The following is a 24,366-nucleotide window of genomic DNA, read 5'->3' on the forward strand; positions in this document are numbered from 1 at the left end:
GCTTGTGTCTCACCACCCTTACAGTGAAGAGATTTTTCCTAATGTCTCACCTAACTCTCCACTCTTCCAGTTTTAAACTGTTACCTCTTGTCCTCTTGCTACTTGTCTGTTTAAAAAGTTGCACCACAGCTTTCTTGTAGGTCCCCTTTAGGTATTGGAAGGCCTCTAGAAGGTCTCCCCAGAGCCTTCTATTTAGGCTGAACAATGTTCTTGGCATGTCTTACTAGAAGAGGTGCTCCAGCTCTTGGATCATCTTTGTGGCCCTCGAAGATCTGAGAATCCACAAGCTTTTTTCACAGTAGAAGGATCATTCCTCTGCTGGAATTGTATGATGCTGACATTACTTCTGTGCTGGTTCTGGGTTTTTTTATTCCCCCTTGTCTTAGAGTAGCTTTTGGAGAGAGGAAGGTCTGTTGCTCCTTTGAGAGGAAAATAGCTGGAATGCACCACCGTCCCTGATATTTGTTGACCCTATAGACAAGATCTCTTTATCCCATGCTGATTTACTTCAGAGCAGCTAGTGGGCACAAAGTTAGACTGAGTGGTTTGGGTTGTTTTTTTTAAAAATGTCCCAATAATTCACACCCAAATGTTATAAAGTACTATTTTATTCAAGATAGAACTGTCTAAATACTTGAATGATGGTTGCTAACACTTCTGTGAGTTCTTTATAAATATTGGCAAAGTTGTTGGTCTGCCTCATTATTTTCTTCTTCCTGTCATATGAAAATAAGCTGCTGTTTTCTATTTCTGACAGTTTTGCTGTATGTGAAGCTGAAATAGTAAAATTGCCTAATGCAGAGGGCAGCTTAGTTCTGTTAATTCTACAAGGCCTGTAGAAATGGAATAACATGTGCTCTGGAAACACAGAAGGTCTGTGCTTTAGATATGATGTATAGAATTTTTATTTCTTCATAAACCTGTCAGTGGCATTCTACTTTCCTGTGCCAGCCATGGAAGTACTGTTCGGAAGTGGCCTGCTTGCTTGTGCTGTAGGAACTGCAGAATCACAGAGTGGTCGGGGTTGGAAGGGACCTCTGAAGGTCATCTAGTCCAACTGGCTTGCTAGAGCAGGGTCACCTGCAGTAGATCCCACAGGAACATGTATAGATGGATTTGAAAGTATCCAGAGAAGGAGACTCCACAACTTCCCTGGGCAGCCTGTCCCAGGACTCTGTTACCCTCACAGTAAAGAAGTTTTCCCTCATGTTTAACTTGAGCCTCCTGTGCTTCAGCTTGTGCCCATTGCTCCTTGTCCTGTCACTGGGCACAGCAGAACAGAGAGTGGTCCCATCCTTGACATCCCCTTTAGGTATTTGTAAGCATTTATAAGATCCTCCTCAGTCTCCCTGCTCAGGAGACAAAAAAAATTAAAGGGTTTGAAGGTGAATGAGAACATCAGATGTTTTTGCCTCATAAAAAACAACTTATCACTGTTGTGAAAATGAGGCAGAAGTATATATTTTTTTCTGATGTCAGTATGTTCACCATGACATCACTTGTGAAGTCTTGCTGTAAATGATCCAGTCGTGTTTCCTGTACTCTCTGACTTGTATGATTGGACTTTGCTTGTGGGATCTTTTTTGGGTATCAGGTGTTGGTGGTGTTGCTTGCTTGTTGCTTTCAGTCAGTTTATAGCTGTTGGAAGAGAGAAGAGTCTTATTTTATTATCAACACCTTGAGAATTTTATAATGCTGCAAACTGCACATATCTCTCAGGATGTGTTTTTAGCATGATTATTCTGCTCTTTAATAGTATTAAATAGAACTTAAATAGTATTAAAGTGAAAAAAAACCAACAAACATTTTTGCAGCTGGAGCTGTTCAAATAAGCATAACTAAACTTAACTTTGAACTTAAATTGTTCTTGACCCTCATAAACCATTTGCAGGAAATAAATTACCACTGAATATTATTTGTGAGTTAACAACCTAATTGTTCTTTTTTTTAATACTTTCATTGCTCATGATCTACTTATTTTCTCAGGTGATGTATTATCATGAGTTAAAGTCATAGCAGTTGTTATCAGCTTGGATGTTCTCATTGTTGAAGATTGCTTCTTCAGATCCAAGCAAGGACTTGGTTGCCTGGAAGTTTCTCAGTGTTGTTTTTTTTCTGCCTCTCGCCTAGGTTTCCATGTAGTCAGGCACTATTGCATTTAGAAATGTCATTTGGAGTTAATTCCAAAAGAAAATGTTTGGAACGGTGTAGTTTTTAGCTTTAAAAATAAATTATCTTGGCTACAGGAGGTCCAGTGAGTACTTGAGAGTTGTTCTCATGACATGGGGCCTGAGTTAATTCTAAAATCTAAAGATTAATTTGAGTCACCAGGGTAGTTGATGATCTTTGAGGAGAGACTGTAGGAACTGGGCTCGCTCAGTCTAGAGAAAAGGCTTTTGAGGGGCACATTTGGAGCTTTGCAGGATTTCTGAGGAGGTTATTGAAAAGGCAGAGCCAGGCCCATCACAGTGGTGTGTGTTGGAGGATGAAAGACAAAAGGCAGAACAAGATGTTCAAACTGGGTATAGGTAAAGGATATATATATTTATTTTATTTTTTTCACCATGAGGAGACTGAAGCAGTGGAAGAGATTAACCCTGGGAGGTCTGCTTAGCCTCCAGCCTTCAAAGTTAAGGCTGTGCTGGATAACCCGATTAACCTGCTCTGACTTCACAGCTGACCTTACTTGGAGCAGGAAGTGGGACTAGAGATCTCCTGTGGTCCATTTCAACCTGGATTATCCTATGCAGACACAGTGGTCTCAGTGGCAAAGGAGAAGAATGTTTTCTTGGCCTTCATGACTAGTTTAGCATAGGATTTACTCTCTGAGCCTGATAACTATATAAATAAATGCTCTTCTGCAATGTACCAGGTTGGCTTTTTTGCCCCCATTTTGTGCAGTTTCACCTTGTCTTGTCCTTTTACTTACATGACCTTCAGCTGTGGATTCAAAAGGGACATGGTGTTGCATCCATGCACTCAAAATACCTGTTGGGTTTTTCAGTAATGAGTCATTTAATGCTGCAGTGAAGATTTAAACCTTTGTATTGCAAAAATAAATATTGAGGCCTCTAGGGATGCCATCAACTGCTATGGTTGCATTGGTAAGAACTGGTGGAGAGGTAAAACAAGGCCAGGGTTTGTCAAGTTGCAGGAAATATGGTTGACATCAGAGTTAGTAGAGTTACAAGTATAAAAATAGTTGTGCATCTGATTTAAAAAATCTCACAGTAAATAGTATGTACGACTTCAAGATGATGCCTCTGCCTGAGCCACTGAGAGTATTTTCAGTTTGTGTTTTGTTTTCCATGGCTCACAGAGAAAGTAGAGTAGGTGTAATAGTATATACATTTTTCTGACAGCACATAGGGCATATATTGATAGTTAATGATTTGGCAGTTGTGTGTTAAAGGAATGTAGCCCATGAATACCAAATCTTGGTGTTTTTGTAATTACTGGTGCAGGTTGAAATGTCAAAATTTACGCAAACTGCAAGGAAGAGTTCTGTGCATTCAGTAATTTTTCAGAGCGGTTTGACAGCCCTACCACCACTGAGATGAAACTAAGTGGTTTGTATGAGCTTCAGAGCTTCAGTTTGGGGACTTACTGTCTCTAGGACAGTAATTACTGAAGGTCTGCTTTCCTTCTTATGTGCCTGGGCTTTCTCAGAAGACCTTTACTGGGGTTGGCTTGGTTAGAAAATTGTCCTGGATTTTGCATCTCCAACTCCTTGTTTTGCTGTGCTTGTCTGGAGAAAAAAATAAGCCTATTTCACAGTCCTTTGAAGGACTGTGCTTTGTCTGTTAATCTCTTAGGTGGAGGAGATCTCATGTTGTTTGCATGTATTGGAGAAGAGACCTTATAGAGACCTTCCAGTATCTGAAGGGGACCTACAGCAAAGCTGGGGAGAGACATTTTTAGCAGGGTGTGTAGTGATAGGGAAGGGGGTAATGGTTTTAAACTGGAAGAGGGGAGATTTAGGTTAGACATTAGGAAGAAATTCTTTACTGTTAGAGTGGTGAGACACTGGAACAGGTTGCCAGGGGAGGTTATGGCTGCCTCCTCCCTGGAGGTGTTCAAGGCCAGGTTGGACAGGGCTTTGTGCAACCTGGTCTAGTGGCAGGTGTCCCTGCCCTTGCAGGGAGGTTGGAACTAGATGATCTTCCAAGTCCCTTCCAACCCAAACCATTCTATAGTTCTATTGTATCTGAAGTTTGAAGTTTCCTTCCTTTATCCTGCTTTATTTTCCCTTTGACTTGACAGTTCTGTGGATCAAACAGATCTGTACTGTCATCCTTCAGACCCCTTGTGGAACGGAAGTGTGCTCATCAAGTGAGAACATCACTGTCCACCTCTGATGTTGGCTAGTACAAATGACAGTGTAATTCTCATTTTGGAATAGCTGCCATGTTAATAAGTTTGCATGTTCACCATGTGGGAAAAAAACACAACTGCCTAACATCTGCATTTCTGTTCTGTAAAAGTGCAGCTGGTTGCGGTGGTTCTTCAATTGACAGGAAGACATGGTTTGTGTAAGTGCTTTAGGAAAAACATTAAATAGAAAAGACCCCTTTATCTAGTATATAAATGCACTCAAAAACTGTAACTAGGAATCAAATCTGGAAGCTGAACCCAGCCATTTGAAAGGGGAATTTGGCACTGGAGTTTTTAACCAAGTGAGGTATTGGATTATCAAGGGCAATAATACTTTGCTTTTAATACCTTCATTAATTGATGTATTTAAAAATGTTTTCCTAAAACAGTAAGGCCCAGAAAAATATGCACTGTTGAAGGAAGGTGTCAGAACTAGGCAATCTTCTGATCCCTTCTTCTCCTGGGCTAAAATTAGGGAAACATTTCCAGCACTGGGGTCTGGTTGTGGACTTTGGGAAGTGCACAGTGACCAAGTGTTCCCTAGTCAAGAATGTTCCTGCCACAGCACTGGTGTAGTTGGCAGCCATGAGCTGTCTTGTTGTTCCTGCCAGATGCCATCATGTCAGTTGGTCTCACAACCAGCAAGAGCCATAGTGAGAATCTTAGATCTTGATTCTGGGGGGACTGTGTTCCTTCAGTGGACAGAAACTCTCTTATGTTGCATAAGTGTGTTATCTTTTTCACCTTGACTGACAGGGTTGGTAATGATTTGTTTTACTAGCTTTTTTCCCAGTCTCATTTGCCATAGCTGGACACCATTTTCAATATTTATTTTTTTTACACTCTATTTGCTTTGGTTCTTTCACCCACTTTTATTTTTTTTTCTGTGAGCTTTTTGCTGTTCTGACTGCTCAGTTTTCCCTCACCAGACTCCATCTCCTATTCTGTCCTGTTCTTTTGCCTCAAATTCTTTGACTCCCCATTCTAATCTTTTGTCAGCCATCCCATGTTTCCTCTGCACTTTGTTGTTGGATCTGCTTTTTTTGTTTTCTTTTCTCTCAGAACTTCAACCCTTTATTAAGCAGTAACAGCCAGCAGTTCTTTTCTGTTTGGTCCTCTTTGGTATCTGTGGAATTTGGTACAGGAGTCTCATGTGTTTGTGCATTACACAACCACTTTCAGGCCGATATCCAAAAGGGAGTAACACTAATACAGACTTTATTGACTGCTTTGTATAAAAGTAATTTGGTAGAATGCATGCTACTTGTAGTTGTAATTATGGCAGGAATAAACACTAAAGTATATTGAATGTGATATTAAGAAATACAATTTGAAATATAAAAAGAAATATATAAATACTATATATAAATACAGAAATAATAATATATAAAGAAATTACACTTTGAAGTAAAGGGTTACAAGCTTGGACTGTACCCAAATGGAGCCTCCTACAGGAGGTTTATACTGAGGCCAAGGTAATCAAAAGAGATCCCAGGCTTGTTTCAGCAAACTGTATTTTTGAGGCAGGTATAACAGTTAAGTCCTTTTTGAGGACCTTGTTAGATTATTTTTCATTTTTTAAATAGGTTGTCTGAATTGCTTTCATTAATAAGCATTTTTAAGATTCAGCAGTATTCAAAGGATAGAAGAACTTGGAAAATAAAGGGAGGGGGAAAAAGGGGCAGGGTGGGGAGAGCAGGCAGAATGCTGTAGAAAGGAGCTTGATTTCATTATTTATTTTACCTTTTTTGAACAAGTTATGTCGGTCTTGCAAAATCAGTTTTACTGTGTTATCCCTCTGAGTTAGACCCACAGAAGGGTGGAAAGAGGTTTTTCCACTCTCTCAAATACGTGGGTTTATTGGAATAATTTTCGTGATTTTTTTTGTGTTTCTTAGGTCAAGTTTCACTTTTTCAGCTAACCTGATCTGGTAGCCAGCAGTTCCCAGATGGACAATCTCACCCCCTTTTCCTTAAATGCTGACCCAGGGGCTTTACTGATGCTAAAACTGATTTATTGAGTCTTTTTTCTTTTTTACATGTTTTTTTGTTTCTTTTCTATGGTAGCTTTTCAAGTTCTAAAGTTTTTTAAAAAAAGTCCAGTGTCACTTTTGAAATTGAATCATTGCAAAGAAATTAGCTAAAATTCAGCTCTCCCTGAATCCCCTTGTTTCATGGCAGTCTCCCTGTGAAGATAGATTCAAATATTGTACTCATCTTTAGCTTCACTAAACATATTAGAGGGTTGTTGAGTGCACGTGCATTTTCTTTCCAAATATAACTGATGTACAAGATGTGTCAGTTTGCTAAACTCTTAGGAAAGGTCGCTTCTACTTTATTCTCCCCCTTTTTTTTGTTTGTTTGTTGTTAAGGACATTGAGGGAGTTTTGTGGTCGTTAGGGATGATGGAAAACAAATACTAGAAGTTATTTATGTTCTTGCAGACTAAATGTTGATTTGCTTGTTTAGAAAAGTGTCCCACTAATATTTGAATGGGAACTTGACAAGTAGAAACCAGATGTGCTCTTAAATGAAGCAGAAAAAACTGGTCCCTCTTTAAGAACATCAGAGAATCACAGAATGTTGGGGGCTGGAAAGGACCTCTGAAGATCACCAAGTTCAACCCCCCCCTACCAGATCAGGACTAAATACTAGGGCAGGTCACTCAGAAAGGCATCCAGACAGATCTGGAAAGTCTACAAAGAAGGAGACTCCAGAACTTCTCTGGGCAGCCTGTCCCAGGGCTCTGTCACCCTTACAGGAAAGAAGCTCTTCCTCATGTTGAGGTGAAACGTCCTGGGCTCCAGTTTGAATCCATTGCCCCTTGTCCTGTCACAGGGCACAAGTGACAAGAGGTTGCCCCTGCCTTCTTGATGCCCTCATGTATTTAGAGACATTCATTAGGTCCCCTCTCCGTCTTCTCTCCAGACTAAACATCCCCAGGTCTCTCAGCCTTTCAGGCAGGTGTTCCAGTCCATCATCCTTGTAGCCTGTGTTGGACTCTCTCCAGTAGATCCTTGTCCCTTTGGAACTGGGGAGACCGGAACTGGACACAATACTCCAAATGAGGTCTCAAACATGCATGGAATATTTTGTTTAAATTGTAGGCCCGCAAGTGTTGAAGACTTAGGATGTTTCTAAAGGTTTCAGTGACAATGAAATATAAGTATAACCCAGTGCCAGAGTTAGGTGACCTTTAAGAAAGGGGTATGTAGGTGTGCACAGCTAAACTTCTTTGCATTTGCATGTTTCTATGTGCAAGGAAAAGCTTTTACCTGCAAAAGTGGTCTGTTTAAAAGTATACTGGTGCAGCAAAGTGGCTGCCTTCTGCTGATTTCCCTGACTAGAGTAAAGCTACTGTTTTGAAGTAGAGAGGTCTGGAGGGAAAAGACACATAGCATTTGGTTACCAGTTGTATTGTTGTTCCTAAAACATTCCTTTTTCCCTTTTGAAGATCCAGTCCTTATAATTACATATTGCAAGGAATGGAAACAATTGTGTAACTGAGATTTAACTGGTTTAGGGATTCATTGTTGGTAAAAATATCATAGAACATAACATTTTCATATTAGTCAACAATGAATGTGGTTGGAAAAAACCCCAATGATTTCTCTTTTTACAGAAAAACCTGCCATTGCTCCACCTGTCTTTGTATTTCAGAAGGATAAAGCACAGAAGGTAAGGAGATGTTGATACCATTTGTTTGTTTGTTTTGTAACCCTGACTCATTCCATGGTGAGCAGCTCTTTGTATTGTTTTGAAGTTGAAGATGGATAATAGAACATTCAAGTTGTTAATGGACATAGGGTGAAGAGGTACTAGAGGGCTAAAGGTGGGAAGATGTACAATGGTGGCATAAAATGAGTAGCTTTTCAGACAGAACACAGACCAAATTGGGGAGAAAAAGTATCTTCAGAGCTGTAATTTGAAATGAGAATGTGACAAAGGAGTGCTGGCAATTGCAGTTGCATGAGAAAATGATAAAAATTCTTTTTCTGATAACAGAGTTAAGACAAAGCAAAGAAAGCCATGGTGTAGGTTTTGCTTTTCATGTCTGTATTTTCACTTCAGTATATTTACGTGTGTCTCATATCCTTGGTTAGTAAGCTGTGAAGTGTCTCATTACTTTGGAAATGGTAATTCTTTTCCCTCACCTGTCCCTCTACCCGTTTCTAGTGGTCCTGTCCCCTGGCTTTAGGTCTGTGGTGGTTCCACACCACTGTGTAAAGGTGTTCGTGGCTGAACTTGTGCTGAACGAAGAAGCTGGTACAGCTCATCCTGTGGCTGCAGGAGTAGAGCTCAGGAGAGAAATAAGAGTTGAAGGAAGGAGCAGGACCTTCCATTTAACAGAAATTGCTATCAAATTGAAATAGTTGTAATGGAAAACCATGGCTGTGTGAGTGAGTGCAGTAGTTTGTATTTCTTGTCACTTCAAAAGTGACACAGAAAAATGTTATGTATGAGCACTAGGGTGTAGTTTTCCCTTTTTTCCCCAAACAATAAGCCTTCCAGTTTCTTATATTGCAAAAATATAACTAGGAAAATAATAAGAATCTCTATATATTGTGTGATTTTAATAATAAAAGCTGTTAAATATTTGGGAAGAAAAACAAATCAAGATAGCCTTTGTTTCAACCATTTTGCAGGTTTTCTTTGGTTTGGAACACGTACCAGTGTCTAACTTTCTTTCAGGGTTAGTAGGCATATTCTTCAGGAGGATCTTAATCTTTTGTCAGCTCGGAAAGTATTTATATCTGCTATTCTTTGTTACTAGATAATCGAATATCTCAAAAGTATTTAAGATTTATTTATTCCAATGGAATTTTTTGCAAGGACTGTTTGTGTACTTTGGAATGAAAGGAGTGTTAGTGTTATTTGGATCACGTAGTTTTGTCCTAGGAAACAGCTCCCAGTCACCTGCTGTTGCCTAGACTGTTCCTGAGGTCCCTTCTGAGTTGCACCATGTGAGTTTTCCCCCCAGGGGTCCTGCAACCTGATAATGCTACCACAGTCAGTCTGGAAGCAGTGATGATACCAGTGTGCAACCCAGGCAGAGCACTGTGGTCCTGTGTCCTTTGTTTGCTACTCTGGTCCTTCAGTGCTAAGATGGCAGGTCTTGTGCTTTCAGGCTTTTTCCTGTTGTAGTTTCTGCTTCAGCACAAAGTGCCCATCTTGTCCAAGGGGCCTGCCCCTTGTGCCTGCCTTCAACATTCAGCTGTGCAAGCTCCTGTGTTGGGCTGTGGGACAGATCTGTTGCACTCTAGTGTGTCTCAAGAAAATATTTGTAAAAAATCTTAACTAAAGGCTTATTGTCTCTTTGGGCTTGCAGAGAGGACCTAGGGTTCCAGGTAGAGAGATCTGTGCTTGAGTCTTCCCAGATGCCTCTGAGGATGCTGAGGGCTCTGTGAGGTGGGTCACAGGGACTGTGTGTGACAGGCCTGAGTGTTAGTCAAGTGTCTGGAAGGCCCAGGGGTTAGAAATGAGTTAGGAATTGATCTAAATCCTGAGTGGTGGTGGTGCTCAAGGGGGCTCTCCATGGCCAGCCTGAGTGTGAAGTTGGTCTGGCTTAGCTGGGCAACAGGGCTTGTCCCTTGTGGCAGACCATGAAGAGTCTACCAGTGGCATCTGTCATTGAGGTACAATTTTCTTAACAAGGGGGAGGAGCATGGTTAGTAGTGATTTTAGTAGCTTATACTGTGTGGATTTGAGATTGGAGTGAGATAAGCATCAGTGCTGTGCTTCTTACTGTTTTATTAAATGAAGGGCGAAAGCCTGCTTGTTGCTTGTGCCAGTAGCTGGATTTTGTAGTGTTAATACAATAGTAATAGTCAGAATATTGTGTTAGCCAAAAGTAACAGCCACTTAATTCATGCTGGATATATCAGAATTTGGCAGTCAGTCCAGCTGAGTGTCCCCTTAATCAACTTAATAAAGAAAAGGTAACTTGGGTTACACACTAGTTGAGACTTCTGACTGTATTTATGGAAAGACTACCAGCTGAGTGTTCCAGTTAACAGTTAACTCTGTTACTGTATCCACACAAACCGTCTGGGTTAGGGTATTGTCTGCCACAAAAGATTATCCTTATTAGAGTTTTTTAAAAAAATATTAGCAGATGAGTTGTTTCTAGAGCACTATTTTGAAAAAAATACAAAAGTAACTTCAAAACAGTTGCCAAACAACACAATTCTAAAATATGTAATTTCTATATCAAGCAGAGCGTTGCCAGCCGTTCCAGGGAGGTGATTGTCCAGCTCTGCTTTGCTCTGGTGCAGCCTCACCTGGAGCACTGCCTGCAGGTTTGGGCACCACACCATAAAAAGGACATCAAGCTATTGGAGAGTGTCCAGAGGAGAGCCATGAGAATGTGAAAGAGTCTGGATGGGTTGACTTATGAGGAGCAGCTGAGCTCACTGGGATTGTTCAGCCTGGAGAAGAGGAGGCTGAGGGGTGACCTCATTGCAGTCTGTGGTTCCTCAGGAGGGGAAGAGATGGGGCAGGTCCTGATCTCTTCACTCCTGTGAGCAGTGACAGGACTGGGAGAAATGGCAGAAAGTTGCATCTCGTGATCCTAATGGGTCCCTTCCAACTCAGCAGATTCTATCATTCTATGTAAATTACAATTTTAATTTAGCAAAATATCTATCTAGTCAAGCTGACTTGCTTCTGGAGCTGTAAGCAGTGTTGATGGCAGCTTTTCAGTGCCAACACAACCATCTGACCACAGACTGAGAGTGAGGAGAAGGCATTGTGTTGTGTATTCAATTAGCTGTCCACGATGACTGTTTAGATGTTTGCCTAAAGCTCTTCTGCGTCAAACAGGACATCCTGAGCGGAATTCTTTTGTTGCAGTGTCTACAGGCCCTCAGTGCTAGGGCTGGGTTGATATTGTTCAGTGGTCTTAACTGGCCTTTCTGGAGCTAGTGTTGTCTACTGTGAAGTTAAAGATCTTTTTTTTTTTCCCAATAAATCTGTACTTAAGTTTGTGCTTGTAAGGTTTCAGACTTATATTTGTACATTAGAAGTCAGAAAGCATTGCAGCATAAATAGGCTGGAAGCTATTTTAGCTGGTTGTTCCAGCTAAGGTTGTAGACTGATTAGTAAAACATCAGAACCTGCACTTTGTAGTCTTTATTTAGAGGGGACAAAAAATGCATGGTGTTCACAATGATGCCTCTTAATTTTATTTTCAATAAGGAGATTCTGGTTGTTTTATTTTGCAGCTAAAAAGGCAGGCCTAGTCAATGTGTTCTGATTTCTATTGTAGAAATTAATGGTGGGTGTAATGTTGGCTCTTACCACATTTGTCGAGTGAATCTCCATTTTCATTTTCCTATCTCCTTAACTCTTTGCAAACTATTTTCTATTTTTACAATGGGTGAAATATAGTTCTTGCAAATATCTGAATATTAGCATCCAAATATCTTCCTCGTTTATACACTGCTATTAATTTTTCTGACAAGCAGAGCTTCTGGTTCTGACATGAGTTAGAAAATTTCATCAGATGAGGAAGACTTGTAGTTGCTAAGATCTGAAAGCAACATAAAATCCTAACCTTGCTGTGTTAAGCATAGAATATTAGTTACTCCATTATCTATCCCAATACATTATACATTAATTATACAGTACTTTTCATAGTATTTTTTAATTAAAGTTTTTGGTAGATACAACATTTTCTATGATAAATTGTTGTCATTTTATGACATTAACTTTTAACACGCATTTCTGAGAGCAAAGTATTCTGAAGTCTTTCTTGCATTGACACATTTTTAAGTAGTTATGAAACAAATGTAACCAGTAGTGTTGTAAATAAGCAAGTTGTCCAAAAATGTCACCTTCCACTCATAGATTCTGACAATGCTGAGCTCATCCTGACTTCCTAGTCATGGGAATTACAAAAGGTACTCAACTTGGATTTAAAAAATACTTTTGCACTTTAAATCAATCCATTGTCTGTTCTGTAGCTTATACCTTGTCTTCTTCCTTCCACCAGCCTGTGTTGGGGGAAATGGTAGGATGCAGAGAAGACTTCATATCTAGCTTGTTCTATAACTAGTCTTGATCAGTGTTCTGCTTCCTGTAGGTGACTTGTTCATGGTGAGCTTTTAAGGGTGGCTCTGGAGGAAAACAAGTTATGTGATATTTGGGTCATATCCTGTACCTAAGTGGTTCTGCACAATAATGCAAAGAGTTTAAGGGCTCACTGGCACCTGGGTCTTAAAGGTCAAGGGGTACTTGTCCTTTATGTCCTTAAGCTGTAAGTTCTGTTATAATGGTTTTAACTGTGGACCTTTAAAAATACATCTGGAGTTGTGAAAATTATTTAAGTGATTAGAAGGATGAAATTCCCATGTAGCCTGGAAAACAAGGTCATGAGTTTAGAAAGGAGACAGTTATATTAGACAATACATAAAGTAGGAGTTGGTTGAAGTCCTGGTTTGACAAAGTATGATCTGGAAATGCCTGTTTTCTGGTAGTTTGAGGAGGTGGATGATGAGAAAATCTTTAAAAAGGAGGAGCCTGGGAACTGCTGACCTGTCAGCCTCATCTCTGTGCTAGAGATCATGGAACAGATCCTCCTAGAAGCTGTGCTAGGGACATGAAGGACAGGGAAGTGATTTGAGACACCAACGTGGTGATTTCACCAAGGGCAAGTTTTGCCTTGCCAACCTAGTGGCCTTATATTTTGGAGTGACTACATCAATGGACTAGGGAAGAGCTAGTAGTCTTTGTGGGCCATTAGACATGGGTGCTAGTTGGGGAGAATGTGGAAAGGAGACATATACCACAACTTAGAATTGTGAGGAAAAACTGACCCAAGAGTGTTTGTGCCTATCTTTACAAAATGGACTATTATTTCCTTACCTATATTTGGTGTTCTTAGCATCGTATTAATCTCAGTTTTTATGTATTTCTTTGTGTATCTCCTTATTTACTGCAATGCAGAGGAAGCCAAATCTCAAGGCAGATTTTTGTGTTTACTCTAGGTGTGTTATTTTTGCATTTTAAGAACATCTGTCTTTGATCTGGCTGAGCAAGGTGAGTTTGTGTAGGTGGCTTCCAAACAGTGTTAATCCATCCATTGATCTCAGCGTTAATCCCTCCACTGATCTTTGCCATAGTATTTAAGAGACAGGAGCAGATTCCTGCCAAGTTCTCCATAGAGCTGTACTTACAAGAAATGTTTCCTCAAGAGAAGAAGAGGCTCAAGGAGAGACAGAAATCATCACAGACATAAAACATTACAGCAAAAAAGGCAGAGAATGGACTGTTCTTCACCAGCTGCAAAGAACTTTGAACAAGAACTTGTATTGGAATTTATAAAGTTGAGAGATTAGAAAACACTTTCAGTAGTAAGGATGACTGAAGACTAAAATGAATTTTAGAAGCTTAAGGGTTTCCCTTGGATATGAGTTTTTAATAACAGCCTGTACAAACTTCTGTTTGGAGCAGTTTGGTTTGGCAGATCCTTGAGGCCTTTATTGGTTTTGTCTTCCATGACGTAAACCATATAGTTCACAAAATTCTGAAGCTAGTAGTAGTTTTTTATCAATTTAATATCTGTTTTTAAAATAATATAAATTTGTGTTGACTTGGCCAAGAAATGCTCATCTTGGCATCAGATTTTTCAGCATAAAAGTGGTGATTTGCAATAATTATTTTTGTTTGTTTCTTTTCAAAGTCTTGGAATATAATTCCAGTTTTATTTAGGATATAAGTGAGATCTATGCCAGAAGGTTACCTTGCATGTTTCACCTTTTAAAATACTTGCCACATGGTACAAGAGTTACTAAAATCTGATCCATGTTTACTTAGCCTCCATTGAAATATTCTAAACTGTATTGATATGAATTATTTGCAGAATAATTTGTTGTTTCCACTTTGGAGCCTATAGCATGAGTGTGTATTGAATGTTCTTGCCTCTAGCAATTGAATTGTTAGCAGTTTTATGATCTGTGTTAGAAGTCAAGGCAAGTTGCTGGTAAGGCTCCTTTTTTTTTTTTTTTCCCTCTTTGAATTTCTCCCATTTCTTGCTGAAGCCAAGCATGTGAGCAGCTACCATCTGCATGAACCTCTGGCAAGAGGTTCAGCAAGGTGAGCCTTTTGTCTCCTTTGGTTTCATGTTTTTTTTGAACTCATTATAGCCTAGTTTAATTGGATGCCTTCCAGCTCTTCCTCTGTGGGAGTCCCTGCATTGCCATCCTAGATGCCACTCATTTCATCCTTATGTTCCTATGCCTTTTCCCTCCAAATTTTGTGTGTTATGGCTGAGGAATAAGAAGATACCTAGCTGTCTTTATGTGGAAATAGTTCTGTATCCTCTTCCTATGCATTATTTTGCTTCTTATGCGCACTAAATCTTCTTAGTTATCTTCAGCCCCACAGTCTATCTCGGTTTCCTAATTGTTTCCTGTTGTCTCCAGCTCCCTGGGGATGGTCACCTCATCTGAGGTGTGTTCTGGCTGTTGGCAAGGACAGTCTTGCCCATCCCCATTCCTAGTACTGTTCTGGTTGTAGCTTTCAGCATTTCCCCCAGTGTGGTTTTTAGAGTTCTCTGTCTTCAAAGGCTGTGTGAGCAGTGGCAGGGTAGTCTCCATCACTGGTGCAGGAGCTGGACTGGGGCTGAGGTTTGTTTCTGCTGTAGGTCCCCAGACCACTGGAGAAGTAGGAAGCCTTTCAGCTGGGAAGGCAAGCACAGTTGGTTATGTTGCTGGCTGTCTTCTGATCAGCCTGCTGAGAGCTTGCAGATTCTGACAACTGTTGATAAGGTGATAGAGATTGAGATATTAAAACTGTTCTGCATGTTTCCTGAAAACTAGAAACCTGCCTGGGTGCCAAGATGCCCTCCCTGGCAGAGGGAAAGCAGCTGTCACAGGCACAGCCCTGCTCCCTTCCTCTGGCCCCATGTGTGGCTGGAGGAGGTTTAGCAGATGGAAGAGGTGTGGGGAGAGAGGTTTGTGTGGTGAGGTACTTAGGGAGGATTTGGGGTAGTGGAGAACCAGAGGACACTTGTGGTATAAGCCATGAGAAGAGTTTGATCTTCAGTGATGTTGCTCACTCGCTTATTTGCCTTTGTAGTTAGTGCGATGCAGGTAACTTGTGACTTGTACTTTTTTATGGCTGTTTCCCCTTGAAGGGAAAAAAAAACAGTTTTGAGTGATGTTTGGAATGCTGTTAACTTTGAAAGTGAGGCTTAGCAGAAAAGAGAGACTAGGAGTAATGGGTGTAAAACCTGGAGTGGAGGTGGTGACCCCTTGTCTTTCTGTATGAATACAATGTCTTTTGTATGAACTGCTCTGGCCAGTCGCAGTTCCTGAGCCAAAGAGGTAAGAATAGCATTGCTAGACTTGGTTTACTTTTTGGTGATAAAATGTTTCTTTAATGCCTCTTCTGTTCTATGGGGTTTTAAGTTAGTGTTTGGATCTGTTAGTGACAGCTTTATATTAAAATAAGAAAACTGAGTGTCCCCGGGTTTCCTGACATAGCCCCACTAAATATATTTTGACTATTTTGAGCCTTAATGGTAGATACTTGCAACATTTAAAACTTGAGTAACTTCTTTGAACTGAATCTGCTGATAAAATTGCATGTGTTGCTGTCTTTTAATACTTTCTTGGGTTTGAGCACAGGCCAAAAGTCATGGCTGAAGAACTTTGGGACCTTAATATTTAAAAGCTGCTATTTGTTTTTAATGTTTATTCACTGCATTGCACAGACTGGGCAATGGGGACCATTTGTAATCTCTCTGCATTCTACTGAATGTTTTCTGAGAGCAAGCCAAGCTTAAGCTCTTCTGAGTGGCATCTTCACCTAGCTGCTTGATTGTCTAGATACTTCACAATAAGACACCAGGAGGTTCAGCCAACAGATTATAGATGGGAGGACATCCTTGGCCTGCATATTATCCAAAGGACTATAATTTAGTTCCTTACCAGAATACAGTTGTTGAGACTCGAAGCCTTTAACTTTTTCATTCTGCAGACATGTACAGAATATGGTAAAGTGGGGACTTGCAGCATTAATTGATCTGAAGAAATGTAAAGAGTCTGTGGCAGAAGTTCAGCAAATATCAAATTCCATGAGTGTGCACTAGCTATCCTGGCACCCCTTCCTTGAAATAGACATTCAAAGTTTTTAATTTACAAAAAAGAAAGCAGAGTCTGTTCCCTGCTTTGTGAAAGTTTTTGTTGGTGTCCAAGCTACAAGCAATTCCTCCTGCCCTAAGGTGAAAACAGTGGAGTTTTAAAAGGCATTAGCAGGTCTTCTCACTAGAACGACTGCTCTCTCATGTTGCAGCCTTGCATTGAAGGGACGTTGTCTTTTCTGCTCCCAGTCCCCTGCAGAGCAAAAAGGTTTGTCGGATTCAGGCGAGGACCCACAGGGAGAGGTTGAGCCCCCCCACCATGGTCTGGGTCACAGAGGATCAGCTGGTGAGCACGACTCTGAGCATCCTGCTCCGGTTCTTGCCTCAGTCAGTGCTTCCCTGAGTCTCGCTTCTGAAGCCCAGCTTGCTCCTATTCAACAAGAACTGGCAGGGGTAAGTGTGAACCTACCAAGTACTTCTGCTGCTCAGAGATTAAAGAAAAATGTTCCTTCCTCTAGAAGGAATCTGTTAATTTCAGGTAGAGCAGCTCACTAGCTGTCTGGGTCTTTGATCTCTGGTGTTAGTCCCCTGTAAGCTTCCAATTAGTAGAAATGAAATTTGTTTGGGACTCCCTAGTGGGTGTAATTATAGAAAACATGTCAAGGATCAGTTTTAAAATGTAGGGTGTAAACTGTGTTTGCTAAGGATAAAGCTCCTCTAAATGAGTGAGAAGTGGGTACACATGAGGGATTTCCTTTAAACAGTTAGCTTGTTTATTCCCTCTGAGCCATAATGCTGCAGCTTGACAGAGTGGGCAGCTAATTCTGTGTTTCCACTGGATACAAACAGGACCTTGTCATGCCAACATGTAATGTACTTAGCAGATGAAAAGCAGCAAGAAGGGTGCTAAAGCAGAATTTTTAAGTACTTTGCAAGGGGAGCAAACCCAAACAACCATTACGTTGAGGTAGGAAAAGCTGTCAGTGCTGTTAATTTAAGATCTTTATACTGGTGGTACAGCAAAGTATTTTTTCAAAGTCTGGGTGATTAAATGATGACCACCATACAGTCTCTCAGAGCAATTTTTAAAGTGTTCCTAATCTTTCTGCTTGATGGACAATGTTTCCTTGGTGCAGGTGAATGTCGCTGCTCATTGTGACCACACACACATGTACTCTTTGGTAGGTCCTTGCCTGTTTAGGCTGCTCCACACAACACCTGCACCCTTTCTTGCACTAGTTTTTTTTTTTTTTTCAACAATGGGCTGTTCCAAGTAAACCCAGTGCTGGATGGATGGTCATCGCAAGGTACAAACAGCTGTAGGCTAAGCATCTTAGTCCAGACTGTTGTTTACTGACCTGCTGCACAAATTTTTCCATTTCAATTTGTTTTTTGAATATTAAAGTTTTCAAGGATTAATATTTTAAAATATATCTGGTAAATGGAGCCATACTCTTCAATGTCAGTTTTCTGTAACTTGAAGTTGCCAGTGTTACTAGAACTGGCCAAGAGAACTGTGTTAACCAGATGTTCAGGAAAACTGCAGCAAGTGGCCATTATCTTAGACTTGTTCTTGAAGAGCTGAAAATTGTACCTCAGTTGACCCATGTCTGAAAATAAATGAAAGGACCAGAAATGCTGTTGGGGAATATATGCAGGCTGCGCACGATAGATGCATCTTTGAGCTTTACTCCATTCACTTTATGGAACGGGACAGTGCTCAGTCTAGTCACATTGCCCTGGCAAACAGTCTTCCAAGTGTCCTGATTTTGTAGAGTGAAGCTCTTTCTTACCTTGAAGTACAGTGAAGGTCGATGCCTCTTCAGATTTCTCATACTGGTTTGCTGGAGAAAAATGTAATCCTCCCAGGACCTTGGGACAATGATGGATTAAGACTGGTTCTGAAGAAGAGAAACTGTGTTTCTTGATTCCTCAGTGGTGTTTGTACATGCACAGGGAGGTGTCTTTGAGATATGACCACATTGTGGCCAGAGGTGGAGCCTCTTGCAGAGTAAGTGAAGATGTCTTGACTTTGAGCTCAGCCAAAGCCAGCCTACAGCAGCAGGTATCCAGGGCCAGCAGGACTGCATTGTTGAAGAGGTTCTGGAACAGCTTTTAAGCAACAGCCATGGCAGTTCAGTAATGCTTGTGGATGTGCAGAGTGTCAGGATTGCAGACTTGCTGTGCTATTCTCTGAAGTTCCTTTTTTGTGTATGACTTTTTGCATATGACTTTTTGCATCTTAAATATATTTTTCATAGATGAACACTGGAAGTGTACTCTTACAGATTTCACCTAATTAAACATGGACTTTTTTGCTTGACCTGAATTTTCCCTGGCCATCCCTGTTTCTTTATCTTTTTTGTGAATAAACAAAAACTGACAAATTTGTGGAAGTTTGTCTAAGTTCTCAGTTTATTCTAGCAACTGTGTGAGGAAGTAATGGGTGTAAAGAAGCAATGTTTGTACTTCAGTAGGGGATTGTTAATTGCTTTCATTTGTACTTTTAAAAAGTTGGGAGGTCTTAAGTAATTTGGCTAATCAGAAACTTGTCAGAATTGTAGGAGCTTCTATTTAGCAATAACTGTAACTTCTTTACCTGGATTTCTAAAAGTAGGGGGAGGAGGGAGTAAGTGAAAGGTGGCTTCTCTTCTTAAGTGAGGAGTAAATTGAAGGCTAGATTTTAATGTTACTGGTTTAAGTGTCTCTTCAGGTTCTAATGTCAAAGAACTGAACGGAGAGAAGTTGGGTCACCCTAGTGCTTCCTTATAGGGTGAGATGGTCCTGGCTTTCATTTTGGTTGTGTTGTATGCTTATGTAAAACATGTCATCCAGTTGTAATCTGATGTTTTTTCCAGCCTGTCAAGTAAACTGTTTTCATGCAGGTATTCTCCTTGGTTTTGTCTAGTCTTCCCAGCTTCACTCACATAAGCAACTTCTGTCTGCAGCAGTTACTTTAGAGTGGGGCTTCATAAGAAGATGAAGCTTATGCTAATACAGGTTATCTGTGTTCTCATCCCCTGCCATCTACCTTTGACTCTGTCAGGTTGTGCCAGGGGCACTGGGGGGTGTGGAGATCTCAGCTCTGGATTCCTCTACAGTCTGTGGGAAGAGGCAGACTAAAGAGGAGAGAAAACATCTGGCTGCTTCAAGCATTTGCCTTCTCATTGTAGGTAATTCCACATTGTTTGTCATCTAGATAGGATCTGTGGGAAATCAGACTTCATTAGATCATGTGAATATACAACTTTATTTTCTTGAAAGCTTTTTTCATAACTGTGGAGGATTTAGGAATCTTGTTCAAGTTCTGTAAGAGTGAGTCATGGGTGGAAACATTATTATAGTGCAAAAAGTTTCCTACATGAAGTTTATCCCAGGTTTGAGGAGACCTGAGAGGTGAATTCCCAAGTAATGGGCAGTGAATATCAATAGCAAGTTTTTAAATAAAAGCAAGGAAACAGTGGTGTGTGTCTTTTACTGAATGCTGAGTGTACTAAAATTGATGGGGTAACTTGTGCATATTCTCAGTCATTTGAAAACAGAAAATCAAGCCTGGGTATCTTAACTGCTCAGTTTTAATTACTGAGAAACATAAAGAAGGGCCTTTCTGTGCTTGAGGATCAACCCAAGAGATTGACTTTTTTGTTTCCTGGCCTTTAAATTCCTGAGTCTATGAAAATTTTGAAACTGTTGTTGAATTTTTCAGGTGGGAGTTAGAATCATAGAATTGTTTGAGTTGGAAGGGACCTTAAAGATCATAGAGTTCCAACTGCCCTGCATGGGCAGGACACCTCCCACTAGATCAGGCTGCTTAGAGCCCCATCCAGCCTGCCACTAAAGACAGGTTATTTGCAAGGTCTGTCCCAACTTCCCCAAGCAATAATTGACAGTCTGAGCAGTGTATGAATGGGTAAGGATGGGAGGTAGCAAACCAAATTATCTAGATTTTTAGGTACCTATGTAGGAAAAAAAAGACATTTGAGAGAAAGGGAAGTCCTTTTAATTCTGTGCAGCACCTGCTTTGACTGGGATTGGCAATGTCAGTAACTGCTGTAACTTGGTGTGTGGACTCTTGCATAGCTTTCATCTCCTAAAACTCTTGGACTAGGAAGCATGGAAATAGAGAGCTATACTTGGGTCTGCTTTGCCCTCAGTATCTTACAGCTTCAATAACAGCTTAAGTTTTTGGAGGTCAAGGGGAAACCACATTTTGACATTTGAGAATTTTTGCACATGGAAATCTGCAATTGCATTTATAATTATTTTTTACAAAATGGTTTTCTTCTGCTTTCAGGATTTCTGCTATAATTTAAAAATATGCCTGGTTTATGTGACAACACTTACTGTGTACAACAATTTTTTCTGACTTCAGATGCTGGTTTCTCAAACAGATGACATCATGGTTTTCCATCTTAACCTTATCTTTTGGGAAACTGGGACATGTCACCAAGGGAGATGCCTAATAAGACCATCTTCCAGTAGTGTGGATTCATTGACCAATTCTGTAGTAAGAGCATGGGTCATCACATAGAGTATTAATGTGATTGGGCTGATAGAACCATGGGGGGGGTCTCAGAACTCTGAATAGCTTTTCATTCTCTGTGCTAAAGGTTTCAGAAGTACTTCACTAGGATGCTAGTGAGAGAGCTGTTCTTTTCTGTTAATGTAAAGCAAAATAGAAAACCCCTTAAACTTAATTGCCTTGAAAAAAACTCAGTGTAAGTGGGTTTTTATTAGCATTGCATGAAATACAGATACCAGGTTCTAAATATATATGCAGTGCTAAATAGAAGGTTTTGTACTTTCTGGTACTCTTAGACTCAGGATGTGTCTTTCAGATGATGTCCTGTGCAGTCTCAGCCTGTTCTTGTGTGGCCCAGCCCTGGTGTGTCTCTGTGCCCAATTGTGGCTGCTGTCATGGGACAGGACAGGGCTGGCTCTGTCCCTCAGCTGCTGCTCCTCCCCAGCCAGCCAAGCTCTACAGTGAGACCCTGTGAAGAGGAGGTGTCTGTGTCACAGAATCGCAGAATCCTAGCGGTTGGAAGGGACCTCGAAAGATCATCCAGACCAAGCCCCCTGCCAGAGCAGGATCCCCCAGAACACATCACACAGGAACGTGTCCAGGCGGGTTTTGAATGTCTCCAGTGAAGGAGACTCCACAGCCTCTCTGGGCAGCCTGTCCCAGGGCTCTGTCACTCTCACAGTAAAGAAGTTCTTCCTGATATTCACATGTCCTGAGCAGCAGTAGGGTGGAAGGGTAGTGTTGGACTAAGGAGAAGGTCCAGTATGTCAGGAGGTTTTGTAATGACATGAAGGTGCTAATGCTGCCCTGGTCACCTTCCATAGTGAAAGGGATCCATTGTGGAATTAGGCCTTGCAGGAACAAGGGAATTTTATTGGTTGAGGAACTGGCAGAGCAAGGAGGAAGAGAGAGACCTACAAATCGTCAGGAAAGATGTAGAGCCTTTGTTCAAAGCCTTCTTTAATATTGTGATAGTAGCATGTTATGCTTCTTGTTTTGTTCTTGGTGCTGTGGAAGACACAGCTGATTCCTGTCAGTGTCAGAGTGCTGGGTTGTAGAGTGTGCTTGGGAAGACATTCCTCCAGTTCCTCTTGTTGAAGGAGCTAGTGTCAGTTACATTAATTAGAAAAAGTGCTTTGGAATGAACTTGTAAATAACGGGGTATGTTCAGGAGATTGGAACTTCTATGGTATTTTAAAAATCAAACCAAATTTGAAGCTTGTCATTTTCTGTTTTTCAATATATAGAAAATAACTGTAATGATTGTTGTGTGGTCTCTAAAGATGTTAGTGCTTGGAGATGAACGTGCAGGTATCTTCCTTGTAAAGAAAATATTTTGAATTTATTTAATAGTATCTGGGTGAAACTGAATATGCCTACACGAAAGTCATAAAAATAATGCTTTGTCTTGAGTGTATATTGTTGACAGAACAGAAGAAGTTTTCAAACTGACGATTAAAACATTTTGATGTATCTGAAGAGAGTGAAACGCTCAGTGTGTGATTTTTGTTTTATTGTTGTAATCTGATTTCAGAGATCAGCAGATGGATCAAGTCCAGAAGATGGAGATGGTAAGAGATTTGATTGTAAGATTAAAAGCCACAAATATATATCTCTCCAGGACTTTGTGTATTTTCTCTAATGCTTTTGTTCTGCAGAATCTGATCGAGAGGATGGGAGCTACTGTCCACCTGTAAAGCGTGAGAGAACTTCATCCTTAACTCAATTTCCTCCTTCTCAGTCAGGTAAATGTTGTTACAATATGATGTATGAGGTGGATTTCCTTCTTAGAATTCTTTTTTCCCCTCACTCATGTCAGCATTTTTACTGCTGGCTTCAGACCTCAGCAGCTATGTGCTCTGACTCTGTCCATGGTCTGTTAGCGAATTCATTGAAGCCCAAAGGAGTTGATAGAGACATTTTTAAACATATTTTCTAGTTGTAAGTTTATATATATTTGTAGTTTCAGCATTTAATCTTATGCTGTAAATTTAAAGAATTTAGCAGAAATCTTGTTGATTTCTTGTGATCAGGACACATCTTAACAAATTTATATAAATACTACTTTTTTCTTAGTAAGGAAGACTGGCCTGGAAGGCCAGGGGTAAATTACAATTCATGGTCATGTTAGATATTTGCCTTCGCCCTCAGGAATGGTCTCTAAAATGTATGCCTTACTCTTCACAGACAATATGAAGTTTTTAGCTTTGGTTGAGAATTATTTTAAAAATATGTCAGTGCTTGGGGCAGGTTTGGAGAGTTTTCTACTTAGTTGAAAAAAAGGAGATGAGAAAAACAAAGGAACAGTAAAAAATAGAATCATAGAGTTGTCGAAGTTGGAAAAGACCTTCAAGATCATCATGTCTCACCATCCCCCCTACAACCCCTAAAAACTAAACCATATTATGAAACACCATGTCAACCCTTTTTTGAGCATCCACCACCTCTCTGGGCAGCCTGGTCCAAGGCCTCACCACTTTCTGTGAAGCACATTGTCTGGATGTGGTCATTTATTCCCTGTTTGACTCCCTCGTTCTCTTCTGATGTGTGTTGTTACCAAGCAGTGACAACTTTGATTGGAATGATAGCTTCCTTACAGGCTTCTTTGGATATTGCTGGCAGTGTTCGGCCTTGGTTTACAGAAAATCTTTTACTTTTCAAAGCTCTTAAATTTTTTGTGAGGTTATTTTTTTATTAAAGGTAGGGAAATCTTACTTACATGAAACCTCCATCATGTTTAACCTTAAGACAGTCTGTAGTAAAAAGAGAAAAGATGGAACTAAAGGGAGGAAGAAAATACAGAAAAAAACCCAAAACAAACCAAAATCACAAACTTGAATGCAAGAGGCAAATGATGCATCTTTTGGTGTCACAGTGTTCAGAGATGAGGTTCCTTTTTCTTTTCAACCTGCTTAAGCTGCTTCCACAGCCTCATAGATGCTAAAAGAGCTGATAAATATTGTCATGCTTTACCTCATGCAAGGTGAGCTGTTGGAGAGGAAAAAACCCCAGCCTGCTATTGTTGCCTTGTGACGCTTGATGCATCTGCTCTGATAATTGTGTCTCGCAAGCTGCATTGTCTGTGACTTTGTGCACAACTCCAGAGGTCACTAAGCTGCTGACCAGGGCCTGGACCAAGCTCCTCACTACTGGCTTCTCTGGTCCCAGCAAAGAGTGGAAAAGAAACACTCTCCTTTGCCTGTTCCCTTCCAACATTTTCTTGCTCTTTTGTTGACTGTTGTGCTTAAATGAAACATCCTCAGATTACTCTGAGGTACTCTCATTTGTTTCTGTAGACTTTTTGTCCTTGCAGGACAGTCCAAACATGAGTTGCCTGGCTCGAAGTGCAAGCTGTGCTTTCACTCTGAAGCCTTCAGAGGAGCCTG

General features: G+C 40.5%; 1 protein-coding gene across 1 annotated transcript in view; it reads left to right on the forward strand.

Moving 5' to 3' along the window:
- The first annotated feature begins 7,976 nt into the window (after positions 1–7,976).
- RANBP3 (RAN binding protein 3) overlaps positions 7,977–24,366 on the forward strand; it is a 33,343-nt gene continuing 16,953 nt past the window's right edge. The window contains exons 1-4 of the mRNA XM_010007282.1: positions 7,977–8,051; positions 16,708–16,911; positions 22,515–22,551; positions 22,639–22,725. Of these exons, the coding sequence (XP_010005584.1) occupies positions 7,977–8,051; positions 16,708–16,911; positions 22,515–22,551; positions 22,639–22,725 (403 nt within the window). The remainder of the gene's footprint in view (positions 8,052–16,707; positions 16,912–22,514; positions 22,552–22,638; positions 22,726–24,366) is intronic.

Source organism: Chaetura pelagica, unplaced genomic scaffold, assembly GCF_000747805.2.
Source record: "Chaetura pelagica isolate M959 unplaced genomic scaffold, ChaPel_1.0 scaffold441, whole genome shotgun sequence".
In the NCBI taxonomy this organism is placed as follows: Eukaryota; Metazoa; Chordata; class Aves; order Apodiformes; family Apodidae; genus Chaetura; species Chaetura pelagica.